Source organism: Octopus sinensis, linkage group LG2, assembly GCF_006345805.1.
Source record: "Octopus sinensis linkage group LG2, ASM634580v1, whole genome shotgun sequence".
Taxonomy (NCBI): domain Eukaryota; kingdom Metazoa; phylum Mollusca; class Cephalopoda; order Octopoda; family Octopodidae; genus Octopus; species Octopus sinensis.
The window spans coordinates 84,747,604-84,769,513 of record NC_042998.1 but is presented as its reverse complement, the minus strand read 5'-3'; the positions used below and the strand labels follow the sequence as shown (position 1 = coordinate 84,769,513).

Sequence of the window (21,910 nt, the reverse complement as noted above, 5' to 3'; positions counted from 1 at the left end):
CTCCTTTGCAAGTGTCACAGTTTCTCAAGGAATACATTGAAAAGTAAACACCTTACTCTCATAAGCATAAACTTCTATATAAATAAAAGTGAAATTCTGTCTGTTCGGGACCTTTGTATCACAGTCTACATTTACTCCACATAGACATGTTATACTTTTTTGAAATCAGGATAATTCTGAGATTGAAAATCTGACCTTTATCTTGTTCTTGAACATCCAGTATTGGGATTTGATGTAAGAGCATTCTGGCTGCTATTTCTAGCAGGTAATGTAACTATAAGAGGTTTCAAATGGTTTACAAGAATTACCTCCCTTAGCTATAACAACAATTGCGACATTCTGTGTTAGAAAACTGACCAAAACATTTTGAATTTAATATCAAAACTTTGTAAGTTTTCTGTCACCTACAATAATATAATTAACAAGAGTTAAGGACAATTGCTCTAAATTGTTGGACTTCACCTCATGCAGCAGTGCTTTTCCCATGGTCAGCTCTATGTTAGTTTTCCCAGAGTTAGAATTGGTAACAATCTCTTCGTACTAACACCAAATGGTAAAACCAAGAATGTTCATCCTGCAGCTTTACAGTGATCTCCAAACATCACAGTGATACAAAATTCTCCAAATGTGATTACTCTGTGATATAAATCTGAGATGGTAGAATATTAATAAGTGTTTCATTATTATCAATCCCTTCAGTTTGGGGCTGAAGGCCCAATTAGCCCTCCACAGGAGCTAGGTAACATAATTTATTACTTAAATTCATAACTAGACGCCCTTTATATCTTAAACAATCCACACTAACACATATTACACATCACCAAGGCAACAAAAACCTCTCCCTCTTACATTCTGCTCTACACACATAAATAACCTATTTATTTCATTGATGTGCAAGTTAAAACATTTAAAAAATACCAATGAGTTTCACTATGAAACAGTGTCAAGGCTTTTCAGTATTCAACAATACCACAATCACCAACACAGAAACTACAGTACAATACATTCAACAAAGTAATTATAGACACATTAATAAAAAAAATGAAAAAAATACAATCCCTAATAGACAAGGTCACAAAAACCTGAGACAACCTCCAGTTATTAGTTAATCATACTATCAAGATCAGCATTACACAGTTAAAATATTTTGTATACCATTCTGAAAACCCACAAGCATTCAAGTCACACAAAATCCTGAAGGAGAAGCTGTAGGTCATGTGGAGAGTAAATATTAAAACCTGGGTCATCAGGCAATTCTTCTTTGAATGGGTCAACCTTGTTTTCAAACTAACAGTGAAAAAGTATCTTCTGGAGAACAATCTTCCTCTCAAGACCCTCCTCATCCTCAACTATGCTCCTGCTCACCCTCCTAACCTCAAATATGATATCCTGGATGAATTTAAATTTATAAAAAGTTATGTACCTTTCATGCAACACCACCCCTATCTTGCAGCCCATGGACCAACAGGTGATTCCTAATTTTAAGAAATTGTACGCCAAATACCTGTTTCATCGGCACTCTCAAGTCACCAAAAATACAAATCTAACCCATTGTGAGTTTTGAAAGGAACACTACAACATTGTAAACTGCCTGAAAATCACCAAAATGGCCTGGCAGTGTAGCAGAGAATAACATCTCTATGAGTGACATAAAGGCAGTGTCAACAAAATGGCAGTATGTTTCTGAATTTGTAGAAAAATATCATCCTGAAAGAGTAGCTATAGGTTGTAAAGCAGCTTTATTTAATGACACTGCTCTGGCACATTCTTGTGACATTTTGAAATGACAAGAAAAAGCCGACCTCTCTTGAATGTTTCTAATGAAATGACCCGCAAGTGTAAAAAATGAACAAAGTGTGTCCAAAAATCCTAAATTAAGGGAAGTGAGAGAGAAAACACCAGATGTCTTAATGGAAGGAGAATCTCCTCCTCACTTTATCTTCTTCCTCATGCACATATCATCCTATCTTTAAAGTAATTCAGTTAATATAACCAGTTTACATATTTCTTTTGCATTTTCATAATTGTCATTTTATTTGTAACTAGACCTTTTCCATTTTAAAACCCATGAAAAATAATTTTGGGGTAGTTTGAGGAGCTAGAATGGATTAATTATATTTTAGTTAATTACAATGGGGAAAACTGATTTGTAAAATGAGTAAATTGTAAAACAAACATGATTTTAGAACGAATTAAATTCATACTGCAAGGTATCACTGTATATATGTTATATATGTTATATATATATATATATATATATATAATATAACATATATAACATATATACAGTGATACCTTGCAGTATGAATTTAATTTGTTCTAAAATCAGGGTAAAATTAATTAATCAATTAATAATTTTACCAAGTAGTTCGGTATGTTAAAAGAACCATTATCGGTAACCTTATGCAAAATTTCTATAATTATAAGCATAATTATAATTAGGATTCAGCAAAAATTGCTTCACCACATACCGAAATTTAGAAAAGCAGTTAAATACTATTCCACTACCATAAGATATCTCCCAGACAGCAATACTCTCAACTCACGAAGGTAAAGAGAAAAAAAATAATGAATCCACCTGGCTTTGATTAACTATATACGCGTTTCTGGGTTAAAGATGTAAAATCATATTTCTACTCACTCCCGTATTCAGTATAGTATTTCAATTTTAAATTTGAGAACACTGATAATTAACATACGTACTCAACTAAGTGCCTTCGAATATATATATATATATATGTAAATGTAGAACAATGAAATGAGTGCTCAACACCGCATTGGTGGATATATAATTTCTTCATTTGTGAATTAAGGCTACCATTGGTTTCATGATAAGAAGAGTAGAATATCCTAGTATCTTAACAATTTTTCAAGCCAATCAAATGGAGAAAGGTGTTCACCTCCATTTTGGAAAACAGTCTTGTTTCGTTCACCGGATTTCTTGTAAATTTGCATCAATAAAACAATGAATCATGGGATGTTACTCTAGAAGGCATTTTTTGAAGTTTGTCTCTTGGATTTGTCTTTCCGGTAAATTTCTTAAATTTTGCATTACTTGTTTGTTTTTGTTCTGCACACAGTGTTTTTGTACTTGTATGTTGAGATTGTACGTCACTGGGAGTTATTTCTTCTTTGTTGTGTGAACTTTGTGTGCTATGTCTGTTCACATTTATGAAGGTGCTATCCTAGTAGGGTCGCTCTCGTTTATAGTTACCCTCATTTATAGGGAGTCTTTATAGTATTTGAAGGTAAAATATTGTTTCTATGTATGCAGGAAGTGAAAGTTTCCTCCTTAACGTTTAAGATGTTGTCTGTTGATTGTATAATATTTAATTTTTCAGTAATACAGAATTCACATTTGATACCCCGTCCTCCATATCTTTTGGCTTTAGCAATAATTTTCCATTCAATGTGGGGATTGCTTATTACACCTTCTTTCAATGTCCAAATTACATTTGATAGGGATGTTGCTTGTTTTTTGTTATTTGTCTCTGAATGATACAAACATTATGCAACAGAAAAGAAAGCTCAAAATAATATTATTATATATATAATATATACGTGTGTGTGTGTGTGTGTGTGTGTGTGTGTGTGTGTGTGTGTATGCGTGTGTTATATAATGTCATTGCAAGCTTTCTTTTTAGATGCATAATGTTGCTATCCCCCATCCCAGGGTCTCACTGGCCCACACCTTCCACACCATCACAGTTGGCTAACTTAATGTTTGCAAGTTGAAAGGTAAGTCTGATGAGATTGTTGAGATGCTTGGACAGAGACATGTTGATTTGTGCTGCATCCAAGAAGTAAGGTGAAGAGAAACTTCTGTTAGGTTCCTCACAGGCAAAGAACATAGGTATAAGATTTTCTGGGTAGGGAACATTGATGAGTTTGGGGGCGTGGGTATACTCCTTGTGGAGAAAATGGATTGATTAATCAAGGTAGTCAGAGTCTGTGATAGAATACTTAAGCTTAGACTAGCGGTGCAACATGGATTAACAACCATTGTCTCAGCTTATGCTCCTCAGCTTGGGATACTTGAAAACAGTAAGACCGATTTTATGACACCCTCTTGCAGACTACCTCATCAATGACTAATAGGGACCTTCTCTTTGTGGCTGGTGACTTCAAGGGGCATGTTGGATAACATTCAGGGAGTTTCCATGGTGTACATGGTGACAATGGATTTGGTTCCCACAATGAGGAAGGAACCAGTCTGCTGGAGTTCTGAGATGCAAATGATCTTATGCTCTGTAATACTAACTTCAAGAAACTTACCAGTCACCTATTCACCTACCAGTCTGGTGGGCCCACTAATCAGATTGACTACATTCTCACCAGGAAACGGGAAAGATGGCTACTTATAAATGCCAAAACTTTCCCAGGTTAAGAATGCACCTCATATCATAGGCTAGTAGAAAGCGACTTCAGGATCAGGGCTAAATGGCAGCCAGAAGACGACCAGCATGGAAAAGAAAAGTCTGGAAGCTTAAGGATCCTGTGGATGGACAGAGATTTAGAGATGTATTACTTGAAGCTTTTGACGAAAAAGAGGAGCATATAACATCACATAATGTGGAGGACAACTGGAGATTCCTATGGGACAACCTGTCAAGGGGTGCTGACCAGATCTGTGGAGAGTGCAAAGTCCCCTCTTGACCTAGGATAACGTGGTAGTGGAACAATGTAGTTGACAGGACCATTAGGAAAAAGAAACAGGCATGGAAGGACTGGAAGAAGAGTGAGAGAAGGAAACTGTATCCGATCAACAAAAGGGAAGCTAGGAGATAGGTTTACTTAGCTAAAGGGGAAGCAGAAGAAAATATTTGCCAATATTCTGAGTCATGAGAACCAGAGACTTGTATGTTTCGTATTGCAAGACAGTGTGTGAGAGAGAATCATGATATCATAGGAGGGAAATGTGTCCACATGGATGATGACTCACTTCCACTTAATGATGCTGCAAAGAGAGAGACTTGGAGATGCCACTATGAAAGGTTGCTAAATGAAGAGAATGAATGGGAGAAAAAGAGTCTACCAAATGTCAACCCAACAGAGGAACCAGCTATCCAAATTGACAGTACCTTGGTAGATAAAGCAATTAAAAGTATGAAGACAGGGAAAACCCCCAGCCCATCAGGAATCACTGCTGAGATGCTTAAAATATCTGGCAGTGTAGGCTATAGTCTAGTCACTCATACAGTCAATCAGGTGATACATGAAGGTGTCATACCCAATGACTGGGGTAGCAGCACCATAGTAAACTGCTACAAAGGTAAAGGTGATGCATTAGATACGAATAGCTACAGAGGTATCAAATTGTTGGATCAGGTGATGAAAGCCACCTGGTTTTCCAGTCCTCAGTCAAACCCATGCCAGTATGGAAAGCAGGCATTAAACAATGATGGTTATGATGATGATATGTTAACATACATATATGTATATATATACATATAAGAATGATGGAAAATAGAGACAAATACCCAAGATGTTAAATGATTTAAGTAACATCTTGGGCATTTGTCTCCATTTACCGTTATTCTTATGTTCTCTTCTCACTTATCCCCAGCATTAACTCCCACACAAGTGTGGTTACAAAGTCATAGGATGCTTATGTAACATCTGGCTACTTTGTAACTGTTCCTCTGGATCTTTCCTTATAAATTGAACATTTATGTGTGTGTTATATAAATGTAACCACATGTGGATCATTGGCAGTTTTTTCCCCTCTGTCTTATTTTTTTTTCTTGGACTTTCCTCCATCTCCTGTTTCTGATGAAGCACCTTGCTTGAAACGTAAGACTACCTTTCTTTCCCTCCCTGGGCGTCTACTCATACCTTGCATGTACCATGTCCATGCATTGTTGTTTCTTTCTTGTGTTTGTTCTTCATTTTTTGGGGATTTATTATATATACATATATTTATATATGTATCATCATCATCATTATATATATATATATATATATATATGTATGTATATATATATATAAATGGAAAGATGGGTGGAACATTACTCTAAATTGTACACAAAGGAGTGAGATGTTGATAGACAGCTTGATGAGGCCATTCCTCAGCTCCCCGAAATGACAGAACTTGATATACCACCAAAGGAAGAAGAACTCCCCACTGCAATCAACGAACTTGCAGGCAGAAAAGCACCCAGAAATGACAATATACCTGCTGAAGTGTTGAAAGAGAACAAAGATACCCTCCTTCCACATTTATACAAGTTACTAAAGACATGTTGGTTGGAAGTAAAAATTCCACAGGATATGAGAGATCCCAAGATCATCACTCTACAAAAATAAAGGGGAAAAGGGAGATTGCAATAACTGTAGAGGCATCTCACTTCTGAGCATCACTGGAAAAGCTTTTGCGAGGATCATTCTGAAACGCCTTCAAAAGCTAGCAGAAAGAGTACTACCAGAGAGCCACTGAGTTTTAGATCTAACCACTCAACAACAGATATGATCTCCATTCGTCAACTACAAGAAAAATGCCGGGAATAGCAATTACCACTAAATATAGCATTTGTCAATCTGACAAAGGCATTTGCTACAGTCAGCAGATCAGGACTGTACATAGTACTTGGAAAATGTGGCTGTCCCCCAATACTACAGCAGCTCATTGTTTCATTCCATGATGACAGGAAGGCCACTATTCAGTTTGACAGTTTAATATCAGATAGCTTCAACATCAACAGCGGAGTAAAACAAGGTTGTGTCTTAGCACCAATCCTTTTCAGCATTTACTTTGCTGTATTGCTGCAGTATGCATTTCAAGAGTCACCAGGAGATGTCTACCTTTGTTGGAGAACTGATAGGTCACTCTTTGATCTTTCTAGACTTCGGGCCAAGACCAAGATCAATACAGCACTTTCTCTTAAGAGACTTTCTCTTCGCCAACGATGTGGCACTTGTTGCTGACAGTGAATTAACTCTACAAATAATGATAGACCACCTATCATCAGCATGCAAGGCCTTCGGTTTGGTCATCAGTGTAAAGAAGACAGTCATCCTCACTCAGGAGGGCACAGTGAAAGGCCATATCAAGCTTGATAACAAAGAGTTTGACAGTGGACAGGTTCACATGATGATGAAATTAAGAACACTTGCAAAACTAGTTTGTACAAGTGTGAGGTGGATGTCAGCACCTGGGAAGAGAGGGCTGAGGACAGAACAATATGGAGGACTGTAGTGAAAGAAGGAGCTGCTTCGCTAGAGAGCAGCTACAGAAACAAACAAGTTGAGAAGCGTCAGCGGTGAAAGGAAAACAACAGAAATGCAGAACACTGAGCCACCATTTTGGTATGCAAGTACTGTGATAGAAGCTGCGCTTCAATCATACGAAGAATCAGCCTTGAAAGATGCAGCAAGAAAAGGAGCCCCTGATATGTTCGTTTAAGTAACCTCTAAGCTAAATTGACAGTCTGCATTGATGAAAAGGGCCAATTATATACATACAACATCATCATCTGTTGTCCATACTGGCATGGGTTGCATGGTTTGACTGGAGCTGGTAAGCTGAAAGGCTGCACCAGACTTTAGTTTGATTTGGCATGGTTTTCTATGGCTGCATACCCTTCCTAACACCAACCAGTCCAAGACTATAATGGGTGCTTTTATGTGTCACCAGCACAGGCCCCATTCCCGTGACACGAGTATACACCATGACTGCGATTTTGCTCAAGTTGATGGGTCATCTTCTCAAGTGGATTTGGTAGTTGGAAACTGAAAGAAGCCCATCATATATATATATGGATATTTATGTGTGTGTCTTAGTGTCAGTGTTTGTCCCCACCACCATTGCTTCACAACTGCTGTTGGTGTGTTTATGTCCCTGAAGCTTAGTGGTTCGGCAAAAGAGACCAACAGAATAAGTACCAGGCTTACAAAGAATAAGCCCTGGGGACAGTTTCTTCGACTAAAAAACGTGGTACTCCAGCATAACTGCAGTCAAATGATTGAAAAAAATAAAAAAGAATAAATATATTCTTTTATTCTTTTACTTGTTTCAGTCATTTGACTGCAGCCATGCTGGAACACCAGCTTTAGTCGAACAAATTGACCCCAGAACTCATTCTTTGTAAGCTAAGTATTTATTCTATGAGTTTCGTTTGCCGAACCGCTAAGTTATGGGGACGTAAACGCAGGTTACCTCCCCATAACTTAGATAATTACATGTTCATTTTTATTTTTAATTTTACTTCTTAATTTCTATTTTATTTACTTATCAGTTTACTAATATCAATCTACACACTACTTATTTATTGCATTAGTATTGGTGCATATGATATTGTAATATATGATTGTTGCCAGAGCAGCTAACTGGCCCTCGTGCCGGTGGCACATAAAAAGTACCATTCAAGCATGATCGTTACCAGCGTCGCCTTACTGGCACTTATGCTGGTGGCACGTGAAAAAACATTCGAGCGAGGTCGCTGCCAGTGCCGCTGGACTGGCTCCTGTGTAGGTGGCACGTAAAAACACCATTTGAGCATGGCCGTTGCCAGTACCACCTGACTGGCCCTCGTGCCGGTGGCATGTAAAAGCACCCACAACACTCTTGGAGTGGTTGGCATTAGGAAGGGCATCCAGCTGTAGAAACTCTGCCAGATCAGACTGGAGCCTGGTGCAGTCATCTGGTTCGCCAGTCCTCAGTCAAATTGTCCAACCCATGCTAGCATGGAAAACGCTGATGATAATGATAACAATTATACTCATATACCTACTTTCGCTTTTTCTTTTACTTAACAGCTCTGTTCTTAATTTTTATTATAAGTCCAATAAATATACTACCTTCCACCCCTTGGTAAAGTTTAGACCAAGTTCTTTATATCTAAATTTTATCAGTTAACAGTTTGCAGCAGTATACTCAACCTACAGGAATTGAACACCTAATTTGTTAAATCCTTAGCTAACTCTGATGTGATTCAACTTTTAAATGGTTTTAAATTTGTTAATTAATTTCTAAAGGTTTGGAATTGAAATTTTTTTAATTAATAAATAATTATTTATCAATTATTTCCCTATTTTCTTATCTTCTTTAAATATATATATCGTCTGGCACCTGTGTCGGTGGCACATAAAATCACCCACTACACTCTCGGAGTGGTTGGCGTTAGGAAGGGCATCCAGCTGTAGAAACACTGCCAGATCTGACTGGACTGGTGCAGCTTTCGGGCTCCCCAGACCCCAGTTGAACCGTCCAACCCATGCTAGCATGGAAAGCGGACGTTAAATGATGATGATGATGATGATGAATCCACGATTTATCTGGTTACCTTGCAGTTGAATATTAATTGTAATATTCAACACTTTTTGAATAGGTAACTAACCAGTATTTTCACTGGATTTTATTATCCCTCGATGAGGTTTATAACTTTTATTTGAACTTATATGTTATATATATAAATATAAATTTGACAACCAATGTTGGCATGTTTACATCCCCATAACCTAGCGGTTCAGCAAAAGAGACCAATAGAATAAGTACTAGGCTTACAAAGAATAAGTCCTGGGGTCAATTTATTCAATTAAAAGCTATGCACTAGCATGGCCACAGTCAGATGACTGAAACAAATAAAAGAATAGTCACAATGAGGATATTAAACCTCTTATAGGGATATTTTTATCCACGATACACTGGTTAAATAAATTACATTTTGAAGAGATGTTTCTTTAATTAATATATTATATAAAATATCATAAAATATCAAATATTATTATCAAGTTAGAAAATAGAGATCTAATGGATACAAATTAATTTATTAATTAATTAACATATTCACCTATAATTGTTTCATTTCACAAACAAAATTAAAATTGCAAAACATACATAAATATATAATTTTGCATTTTAAATTCCTTGTATGGAAAATCATCAGGGTGTACAAAGGACAATACAAGAATTACATTATGATCCATTTGGAATACTCATATACTAATATATAGTCATATTTATTATGTATGTATGTATGTATGTATGAATGTATGTATGTATCAGCATCATTGTTTAACGCCCATTTTCCAAGTTGGCATGGGTTGGACAGTTTGACTGCAGTCTGGAGAGCCAGCGGATGCACCAGGCCCCAATCTGATCTGGCAATGTTTCTACAGCTGGATGTCCTTCGTAACGCCAACTACTCTGAGTGTGTAGTGGGTACCTTTTACATAGCACCATCACAGGAGTCAGTCAGGCAGGCCACATTCAGATAGTGCTTCTGATGTGCCACCGGCACGGGGGCCAGTCAGGCAGTCCTGCCATCGATCACATTTGGATAGTGCTTTTTATGTGTCACCAGCATGGGAGCTACTTAGGGGACACTAGCCACAGCTGTAATTTTGGTTTTACTTGACTCAACAGGTCTTCTCAAGCATATCATATTACCTGACACATCATCATACTCTTAAATGGGCTGGACATGCAACACTGGAATCGGCCATGGTGGTGATCTCACTTTAGTTGCTGGGTCTTCTCAATAACAGCATATCTCCAAAGGTCTCGGTCTCCTGTCATTGCCTCTTTGAGGCCCAATGTTCGAAGGTCATGCTTCACCATCTCATTTCCTGGGTCAACCTTTTCTACAGGTTCCTTCCACAGTTAGGGAGTGGCACTTCCTCACAGTGTTGTCCTCATCCATGACCATACCAGCACAGTTGTCTCTATGTGTGTATTATGTTTACTATGTGTGTGTGTATATATATATATATATATATATATATATATATATATGTGTGTGTTACATATATTTTCTTGTTGGTTTCAGCTCAAAGCTGTGGCCATGCTGGGACACCAACGTTTTACTACACTGTTATTATTGAGAGCCTCCTCTGATATGTGGCATTTGGTCAATAATGTAAACCACCAAATTGTATGTACATATTTGTACATTTAAGATAATTTAGGTTTTTTCACTATTGCAAAATAATAATAATTACTGAATTTGTTTTTAAGCTTAAAAAAAGGCTTTTATTTTACCAAACGTCATTGCAAACTGCATTCATAAATAAAGCATCCGCAATGTATGGTAAACACCGCCAAATTGTATTCATAAATTTAGATTACTATTTTTTTACTGTACTGTATTAAAAAATAAAAATTATTTGTTTGTAAGCTTAAAATAGGTTGTTATTAACCATGTATTATTGAAAATGCATTCATAAATAAAGTACACAACAGGGAATGGTTATTAACAGTTTAGCCTAGAGCCAAGTAAATTCGACCTTGCCTAATCTAGGGACAAGTTAATACAACTGAAGTTGTTTTTTGACTTAAGTCATGACTCTTGAAACCAATTAATGACATAGTATAAGGTATGCCTGAATTTAAAACGTACTACCTCAGTTTAAAATGTTGGAATAAAAATACATGTAAAAAAATAAATATTCACTCATGAAAATAATTAATATTTGAGTTATCACTATTCTAATAAATCAGGTTTGGCAATATTAATAATATTAGAATTCATATCAAAGACTTACGGAGTATTATAGTACTATTATATTCACTGCTGTTTTTGTCATAAGCATGTACAATGATAGATAAATCATATGATTTTCCAGCTACCAGATCTGTAAATGTATGTGTGCTTATGTTTTTCCTTAAAAATAAAAGATTCATAATTGACATATATTGAAGACAATACAAACTCAAGTTCAAACATTACAAGCATCTCATTTACATAGTTTATAGATTAAGTTTTAAAGCCGTGTCTCAAATATCTGCTATTGACACCAAATTATACGCCACATGAAGATGCAATTCAAATAACATTGTTGTTTATGGTTGAAAACTGGAAATACACAAAGTTTATCCTCACTTTAGCTTTACAAAGATTTCTTCCTTGCACCATGTGTCTTTATTTTTTGCATTTTATCAAGTGAATTTTTCTTCATTTAGATTTTGAGCATAAAAGCAGTTAATACTTCATGCAGTGAGAATTAGGTGTTATTCATTCTTAAGGATTTAATTGGGAAAATACAGCATGGACTCAGAGAAAATAATTTTAGTGATATTCAAGTGTCATCAATAAATACCAGCTTTCTAAATGACATCAGAATTTATCAATTCTGAGAAGTAGAGGAGTCATCACATGGTTGATATTACATCTATGCTTTAATTAGAGAATGGTAAGAATTAAAACTAAAAAGATTAATTTTGTGATATATTTTAAATATTTCCATACTGGTGAGTTTAAGAATAGATTGTAATTATTGTAATAGAGTAAAAAGCACTAATTTGTTGGGTCTTATAAAACTTTTGAATGACAGAAATTAAGGCATATCCTAGAAACAGGAAATCTGAAACAAGAAACGCATGCCAAAGAAACAGGAAATAAGTGCCTATACCTTGTAAATACATGTGGGGACACATAAGTGTAATCAACTATATTCAACCTACCTTGGCAGGTGAAAGTGACAGCAAACTTTCTACTTTCTAACAAGATTGGGAAAGTTACATGAGTAGGGCTTTGAGAATTAAGGAATGATATCAAAACCTAAAATATTTTCAAAGATTAAATATGTATTGAAACATACAGTTTGAGTAATGTTTACTAGATAATTACATCTAACACACAAAAATACCATCAGCTGGATTATAACAAAAATACAATTAGCAGAAGTTATATCTTACTGTTTAGTAAATCAACTGGATTTAAAAATCAAATTAATTAATATTATGATAAACTTACTTTTCAGAACAGGTGGGTACATTTGTTAAACAAGCAGTATATGTAAATGATGGCTGTTTTACCCAAATAACTGTAATGTTTCTTCCATTAGTTTTCACAGTAGCATTAGAAAGAGCATCAGGATCTGGAAATAAACAAATATTTATAAGTCTTTATTATGCAAATTAGTTTAATAACAAAGATAAGAAAAGATTATTTACATTACTTACATTTGACAAATATTTGTCCTCGTTTTGCTTGAGGTTAACACAACATTTCAGCTGATATACTCTCCAACCTTCATCAGGTGTCCTGGGGTAATTTCGAATCTGGGTTCTCATTCCTAAGGTATTTTTCCTATATTATTATTATTACTATTATTATTCAAGTTACTGTCTGGAATCGAACTCGGAATCTTGGGGTTAGTAGCCCATGCTCTTAACTACTACGCCATATGCTCTTGGGCAATTATGGAGTGAATTTTAGGGCTCATAAATCTAATATTTACCTATTCTTCCTTAATACTGGTTCCCATATGCTACTCATATCTGCACTCGGTCTGCTTAGGAGGTTATTATGTCCTAGCATATGTGCTGTTTCTTTTAGTTTTCGTATTTTCTAGTAGTGTTCTCTGTCTATTATTTTAACTTCATCCCACAGCGGGAAGTAGTCTCAAATAGAGAACTGGATGAGAAAAGATATGTTAATAAAATAGTGTGAAATTATATGATCCATAATGACATAGCATTAAAACAGTTAATTAAATAGGTTGCTCCCAAAAATAACATAGGTAAAGTAAAAACAAAAATTCTTTATCAAACTAGAAATTTTCTTCATTATAAGTTAAATCTCTAACCATGAAAATGAATTTTTCTTTAACCTTCTAAAGTTTTAATAGCATTATTTCCTTCAAAGAAATACATTTATTCCTGATCTAATTTTAGGAATTTTAATTTTTGCTGTTTTGATTAAGATCATACAAGCAAAGTCAAATTTATGTTCTGAAAAAGAATTTTAAATTTGCCTACTTACCAGTAACAAATGATGTATTCAAGAATGTTTCACTTGTCATATTGTTAGCCACAGTCCATATTTCCACTTCGTACTTTGTACCATCCTCTAGCAATATTAATTGTATGCTTTGTAAGCTCCTATTTTTTTCTTCGTAAGTGTCTGCATTTTCGACTTTGTATTTAATTATCCATACATCTCCACCAGATTTCTGCTTGTCAAATTGCCATTTAATAGAAACATTTGTTCCAGTAACAATAATTTCAGTTATATTAGTTGGTTCTAAGGGTCCTAAAAAAAAAAATGGATTTTATGCATCAAAAAATAATTATCAGTATCATACATGCATGAAAAAAATACAAAATTTACATGATAAATATCTTTATATAAATATATTTTATATCATTTATGTGCAAAAATAATTGCATGTTTTAACCATCAACTTTAAAGCAATACTCTCGAGTCCAAAATAATAGGGATATGTGGAATAAGCTGGTGGGTTGGACATTTCCATAAATTCATATCAGCAGGTGAGTTGGAAAATTGGTAATTGTATAGTGGTAACTGTATAAAATTCTAAAATTTATAAGTTGTCTCCCTTGTTTTTTTAAAAACCAGTTATTTACTCTTAGGTCTCAAATAATAGTGGTGTGGGGAATTAGCGGGTGGGTTGGACATTTACTTAAATTCATATAAGCGGGTGGATTCGAATAAACAGGGGTGCGTAACTGTATAGTGAATGTATGAAAATCAGGAAAAAAAGCATCTTAAAGCACATATAACGACACAACGAGGCAAAAGAAATGAGCAAGGAGTGAAATTAGCACATACATGTTCTTCAAATGCTCGCTTTAATTAAGCTATACATTTGGATAATAAAAATAAGACATTTGTTAATTATGGGATATATTTTCTTTTTAAACGCTGTGGACTAAAAAGATACTGATACAAGCAACATGTTTTCAAAAGAAATTAAAATAAAACACATTGATAATAGGAGGATTTAAACAAAATTTGTCTAAGAAATAACAACGCATACTCCATATGTTCTTCAAATAATCCTGAATGCGCTCAACACATTGTTCTTTGGAGACTGAAATGCATTTGTTTGGAAATTTCAGTGATATCCTGAACTCTTTTTGCCAACCTTTCATCTAGCATTTTGAAAAATAAATCTTTTCCTCAGTTGGTGTATCTGGGTGCTGGCAAATACACTCCTCATAAAATTTCTCAGCCTGTAATAGGAAAAGAGTTTGTGGTGATATCGCATGCAGCGATATTCTAACAATATCTCTTGCCTTGGGCCAGTTCTCCATAGAGCAAACCAGTCAAACAAGGCTTCTCTCATGCTTGGTACTTTTGTTTTACAAACTCCTCCAGTGACTCTGAAACGTTTCTTTGGACTTTTTTCAGCACTGTCAAGTTCACCTTTCAGATATTTTTCATAACAGCATTTGGCTACTTTAACAGCAGAATCAAACAGTCGATCAGAGTTTTTGACACCAGCCAAATTCAAGTAAAACAAACAAACTGCTTTGGTGAGATATTCCTGTTTCAGGGTGTCTGGGACATGGCATTTCCTTTTAGCATCTTAATGAGTTTTCCCTTTCATTCACTCTAATTCAGAATCATACTCCTCATTGCATTTGTTCATGATAGCAAGTGCTTGCTTTTCTTCTATAGAATAATTTCCATACGTTGCACCATGAAATACTCTTTTCTCTATTATGATGTTATGAAAAAAAGTTCAAAGAGAAATTACTTGAGTTGTGTTGACGTTGTTAAATCCTTATTCTGTAAAATGCTTGTCTTGTAAGGATAAACAGTTCATCATTGAAGTTCTTAGTTTGTGTGGAATTTGTGTTGGTGATTGCTAGAGAAATTGTAGAGAAATTGAAAACAAAGATTTGTTGACTACAGTGTAGAGTGGCAGTAAACTCATGCACATTACAGACTGAGGCAGTTGACCAGCCTCAAGTTTTTATAAACTCTGGCTGGTTGTAAAGCATATATTATGACAGCAATTTCTTTGTTTTATATGTGTCCTGAAGCAGATGTGTTGTGTCTTGAAATGATTGATCTTCTTAAGGTTGAAAGTTATCAATGCCCTAAAATGCTGAAGGGTCACCCACGTGAATGTTGATTACATATACTGAGGATAAATATTTTTTCTTTCATGCGTTATGAAAACAAATACAACACTCCAGGTTTTCTTCCCATTCCTGTCATCTGTTATTTTTTTGTTTTTGTCATGCTGATTCATAATTTGTGTCAGTATAAATGATAATGAATTCCTCAGAGTTTCTTGTTTTGTACTAGTACTAGTAACGGGAGTCAGTTTAATCAACTTCCCCTTCACTTTAAATTGCTGGCCTTGTGCCTAAATATCAGGCAACATGCCTTGAAGTATAGAGTTATGGCCCATTACATTCTGAGTTCAATCCTGCACCAGTAATGTACTGAGCTGCTTTAATCCACTTGTTCTGCCCCACAAATTGTTGACCTTGTGCCTAAATGAGAAATCATTATTTAAAATTTTCTACGCTGTCACCCTTGATTTTATTTTTTAAACTAAAATTAGTTATTTAGCTTATATATCCTATGTATTTTATAACAAAAGGTATTACTTGTAATGTTTTTGTTATATATAATGTTTTTAACATAAAATAAAATAATCATTAGATTCTCCAGCTGTTCTATCAATATAAATAGCTTCCAAAAAATTTCACCAGAGATAGATTGATAAAATTTAATAAGGAGGGAGGGTTGGAATAAAAATAGGGGGAGATATCTTGAAAATTAATAAGCCAGGGGAGGGATAAAAGCAGTGTGTGAAAAAAATCTGAAAAATTAATAGGCAGGGATGCTGGAATAAAAGCGGTGGTGGGGCATTGGAAAAAATCTGAAAATTAATAAGTGTGTGTTGGGGGTGATGATTATTCAAGACACCAGAGTATATCTAAGCTCAGTATAAAACTTATTAATAGATATAATGATGGTAGTCCCTTGAAGTGCAAGAAAGCTGGTTCTGCAATTTCTTGCTGAACAACCTGAACAAAAGATTTGTTTATAGTAAGCAAATGCGCTGTACATTAGCACACTCTCTCCATTGAATCAATGTTGCTTGAATAGGTTTACAATGTGCCAAATGTCAGGTGTCAACATGAATGCAGAGCAACATGAGATGAAGTCTTTTGCTCAAAAACAGAATGCACCACCCAGTTCAGGAATTGAAACCATAATCTTGTGATTCTGAGGGCAACACCCTATTCATTAAGCTATACACTGTCACAATAGATATAGTAACCATTAGAATATTCACGCATTTTTTCCAACAAGAAACTATTTATTTCAGCAGCATAGTTTCAAGTACTGGAACAAGAATTTTAACAGCTGTTTGGTTACTCTTATACTTTTTTCATTTGTTTCAATCATTTGACTGTGGCCATGCTGGAGCACCACCTTTAGTCAAGCAAATCGACCCCAGGACTTATTCTTTGTAAGCCTAGTACTTATTCTATCCAACTCTTTTGCCAAACCACTAAGTTACGGGGACGTAAACACACCAGCATCGGTTGGGAAGCGATATTGGGGGGGACACAGACACACATATATACGACAGGCTTCTTTCAGTTTCCATCTGCCAAATTCCCTCACAAGGCTCTGGTCGACCTGAGGCTATAGTAGAAGACACTTGCCCAAGGTACCACATTGTGGTACTGAACCCAGAACCATGTGGTTGATAAGCAAGCTACTTACCACACAGCCACTCCTACGCCTATTCTTTTGCAGGAAGATTCGAGATACTTGAAGAAAAGGGTAGCCATTTGGAGAGAGGTCTCAGTAAGCTAGATGAGTTAGAGTTTTGTAGCTCAGTTTGTTCAATATCTGTAAACTCATCTGTGAGGTGCGGTTAGATGCTGTCATAGAGAATTGATCTTTTTATACTGACTAATGCCTTATTAAATGTGGCAGTTCTTGTATATTTTGTTGATTTTCTGAGAATATTTCTCTGCTGAGATTACTTTGCCACAAGCCATTTACCAATTACCAAACAGTGACCCTAACCTTCTTTTTATGCAGCTTCAGGATGGAAAATGTTCCAGTGCTTCACTTTGGTCCAGTCACTGTAGTCAATAGTTGTAAACAATCCATTTTTCATCACAACTCACAACATATTGGAAAGATGTGCAGATCATACTATGCAATGGTGATTTTATTTTTTTGTCTTTAGTTTCATTCAGCTCATGTGACACCCATTTGTTGAACTGTTTTGACTTTCCAATGAAGTGCAAATATTAATTCTTGAATGGTCATCATTTAGTTATGATGCAGTCTCAGTTGGTTGTTGTCAATGGCAGGAGGCTGTCTGTGGCCTCCCTTATCTTCAAGGCTTCCATCTGCACTATGAAATTTGGAAACCAATGTTGAGCTGTTTAGTCTCTGATGGCTCTTTATCCAAATGCTTATCTGATATTGCAAGCATTTTTCTGCTACTTTGCATTCCAACCAGAATTCACACATTAAAATCACTCAAATTTGTTTCCCTCCACCACTATCTTCAAAATAAATAATCAAAGCAAAACTATTATTATAAATCAGGAGACTGGGAACTGTATTCAAAAATGGTATATTTCATAAACATAGTTGAATAATAAAAAAAAAAATTCCAAAACAAGTGCCAAAGTTTATAATTATAAGAACTGCAATTATTTTTTGCACCAACTTAATAAATGTAAAAAAAATTAATTTAAAAAAAAAAAACTTCTGATAACTTAAAAACAAAAAAAAAACCTCAACTTAACCCATAAACTTATGTCCCTAAGATATTGTGCTAGAACAGTATCACTGAAAAACAGGAAATTACTTACAGGAAATTCTACACTAAAACTAACTGCAGGTTACATGCACAAACTACAATCTGTGAGGTCAAGTTACCTTCATATAATGCAATATCTGTTGAATATTAAATCTCACAATTTCCAGCCAAATATTCTAATCCCATACCAGAAAGATTCCTTTCAGTTTTTCTAAATTATCCAACAAAGAATAGACAGTATTACCATACAGACAAAACTATTCCTCTCCCAACAAATTAAAGCAGTCACATTTTATGGTCCTTTAAGAACCAATTGTACTTTTCACACTAATAAGTCTTTAGCTTGATATCCCACATCTAACTCATTTTTCTAATCATTCCACATTAACTGTATCATGTGCAATTAATTCTTCACTCATTAAAAATAAAATCTTCAAGTTTCCTAATGAGGTACTAGTCATGATCTTCAAAAACTGCATCTGAATTGGATTCTACCCTCATTAAACTCTACACTATTTCTCTCATATTTTGTGCTCTTACTTCAAATGTGGGATCCAGCAATCATAAACTCTTCTGCAAAGAAAGCAATTCATCTGCTCCCTAAAAGTTAGTTTATGTGTTCAACCATTCAACCACAACTATCACTGCAGTCAATAGTTGTAAAGAATGTTTTTAACTAAAGTTAAAGACATTAGGGGACATTGAGAAGGAAAAGGTGGGTTAAAAGTATTAGTTATCTTGATTAAACTTAAAATAAAATTTTTCACACATAATAATATGCAGACTGTGGTGGAGTTTACAAAGAGCTTTTTTGGAAATTAGCAGTTGAGTGTTATCTCCCTTGTTGAATAAGAATTCCTTGGAATTATGGGTTTGGAGTTTTGCCATGAGGATATTTGATGACTTCAACAAATTATTCATCTTATATTAATTTATTTCTGAGTTGACTGGTGAAGGAATTTAAGTTATTAACTCTTTAGCCAGCAGGCTAGTATTTTAACAACTTAGCCAGCATTTTGCAAAATATAGTTATGGATTTGTTGGGAGAAGCAAGTGGTTAACAGAACTAAGAGAGAAGGAGGAGAAAGAGAGAGAGAGTCCAGAGTGAGGTTGGCCGAAGACAAAACATGAGGGGATGGAATTTTCAGGATTTAGAGTAACATAATTGAACAATTGGATTTAACTTGCCATCTAAGCAATTAAAACTTAAAAAGACTTTAGATATTGCAATTTTTCCTTAATCCCTTTTTTGAACATATCTTTGTTGAAACACAATTCCTTTCCTTCAATTAATTTTGAAATGATGAAGAATTTAGCAGACTGATCTTGTCATTAATAAGTTGATATTCAGAAATTTTGACATAAGTTTTAAATTTAGATCTCTTTAAAACAGGAACTTTGTACCAAGTAATCAGGGATGATCTCAGGTGGATTGGTATCAAAAGGATTTAAATAACAACAACAGCAACAAAGAAAAACAGGATAATTGTCTCATTATCAATTACTTTTTAACTCATTTCAAATCAAAATTAGCAAAGTGAAAAGATAGCCTTGATTAACTTTTGAGAAAATACTGAAACACTAATGCTAAACTTTCTCAGTAGCTATCTTTTTCAGGTTATCCAATATTAAAATGAATAGGAGTAATAAAATTAGGAGATCATCAAAAAATACTGTGAGATAAAATCAAAAATGCTGTTCAGTTTCTAGAATTCTGAACTTCATCTCATTTAACACCAACCTTGATATAGGACTGTATTAATCTCTACCAAGAAGAAAGAAGAGGACTTTGAAAATTGTTTGAGAATTGTTTGAATGAGCTTGGTGTGAGGAATAGGAGTAATTTTAATCATCCAAGCTTTGAGTTCTGTTCAGATCTGTTAACATCACTAACTTAATTCAATAATATGCCTTAAATTAAGTTCATCTTAATTCATAGCCCAAATTAAGATTTCAGTTGACTCATCAAATTCAACTAAGTGTGTACAGAAACCAAAATCAGGTTATCTAAATTACTTAAACACCAGCAAAAAATAAATGCAATAAAAAGCTTGAAGCTTGAGATGTCCACCACTGTTAACCTTAATAAGGCCAAAATTCTCAAGATTTTCTTGAGAAGTATATATTAACAGAAATGCAAATGTGGCTATAGATGCAGGCATGACTATGGTAAGAAGTTTGCTTCCCAATCAGATGGTTCTGGGTTCAAACCCATTGTGTGGCACATTGGGCATGTGTCTTCAAAGTATCTGAAAGAAAGCCATCATGTATATGTGTGTGTGTGTATGCGTCTTTGTGACTATGTTTGTCCCCCACCACTGTTTGACAGCCAGTGTCGATATGTTTACATCCCTATAACTTAGCAGTTCAGCAAAATAGACCGATAAAATAAGCACCAGATTTGGAAAGAATAAGAACTGGAGTTGATACATTCAACTAAAATTACTCTCCATTGCTGCAGTCTCATGACTGAAACAAGTAAGATATATCAAAAAAGAAAAAAGAGGAATAGTAAACAAAAGTAACACTACTAATAAGCATCTGTAAGAAAATAATACATTTCAGAATAATAATATCTTAAGCATTAAGTAATACAGTGTTATAGTATTCTTGGTGTATTCAAGTTACATTTCTGTTATTGTTAAGGTATGAAAAAACTAAAGGCATATATATGTCTTTTAAAATAATAATTATTATTACTTACGTGTCGTCAATACCCAGGATGATGAATTAAGCAGTTCAGTAATATCGTATAAAGTTCCGGGGTGAAGATTTTCAATTGTAAATGAGGCTGCATTGCCAGATATGGTAGGGTTAGATAGTAAAGTCTGATTGCCAGCAAATCTGACCTCTACAGCAGATGTATTAATATTAGAGGCAGAAATCTCAATAGAGGTTGAAGTGAAGACGTGTGAAAAGACCACCTGTAAAACAAAATTTTATTATTTAACCATTCGATAGCTAAAACAAAAATTAAAAACAATTACTTTAGAAAGGGGGTGGGTGTGCTGAAAGTGTAACGGCTAGAGTAAGAATAGCCTGGGCAAAGTTTAGGGAGCTCTTACCTCTGTTGGTGACTAAAGGCCTCTCGCTCAGAGTAAAAGGCAGACTGTATGATGCATGTGTACGAACAGCCATGCTACATGGCAGTGAAACATGGGCCGTGACTGCTGAGGACATGCGTAAGCTCGCGAGAAATGAAGCTAGTATGCTCCGTTGGATGTGTAATGTCAGTGTTCATAGTCGACAGAGTGTAAGTACCTTGAGAGAAAAGTTGGACCTAAGAGGCATCAGATGTTGTGTGCAAGAGAGACGATTCAGCTGGTATGGTCATGTGGCGAGAATGGATGAAGATAGGTGTGTGAAAAAGTGCCACACCCTGGCAGTTGAGGGGACCCGTGGAAGAGGT

General features: G+C 35.1%; 1 protein-coding gene across 1 annotated transcript in view; it reads right to left on the bottom strand.

The window, feature by feature from the left end:
- LOC115232522 (receptor-type tyrosine-protein phosphatase H-like) overlaps positions 1-21,910 on the bottom strand; it is a 135,979-nt gene that overhangs the window by 69,208 nt on the left and 44,861 nt on the right. The window contains exons 3-6 of the mRNA XM_036514901.1: positions 21,206-21,425; positions 13,704-13,973; positions 12,693-12,816; positions 11,482-11,600 (exon numbers count right to left, since the gene is read on the bottom strand). Of these exons, the coding sequence (XP_036370794.1) occupies positions 11,482-11,600; positions 12,693-12,816; positions 13,704-13,973; positions 21,206-21,425 (733 nt within the window). The remainder of the gene's footprint in view (positions 1-11,481; positions 11,601-12,692; positions 12,817-13,703; positions 13,974-21,205; positions 21,426-21,910) is intronic.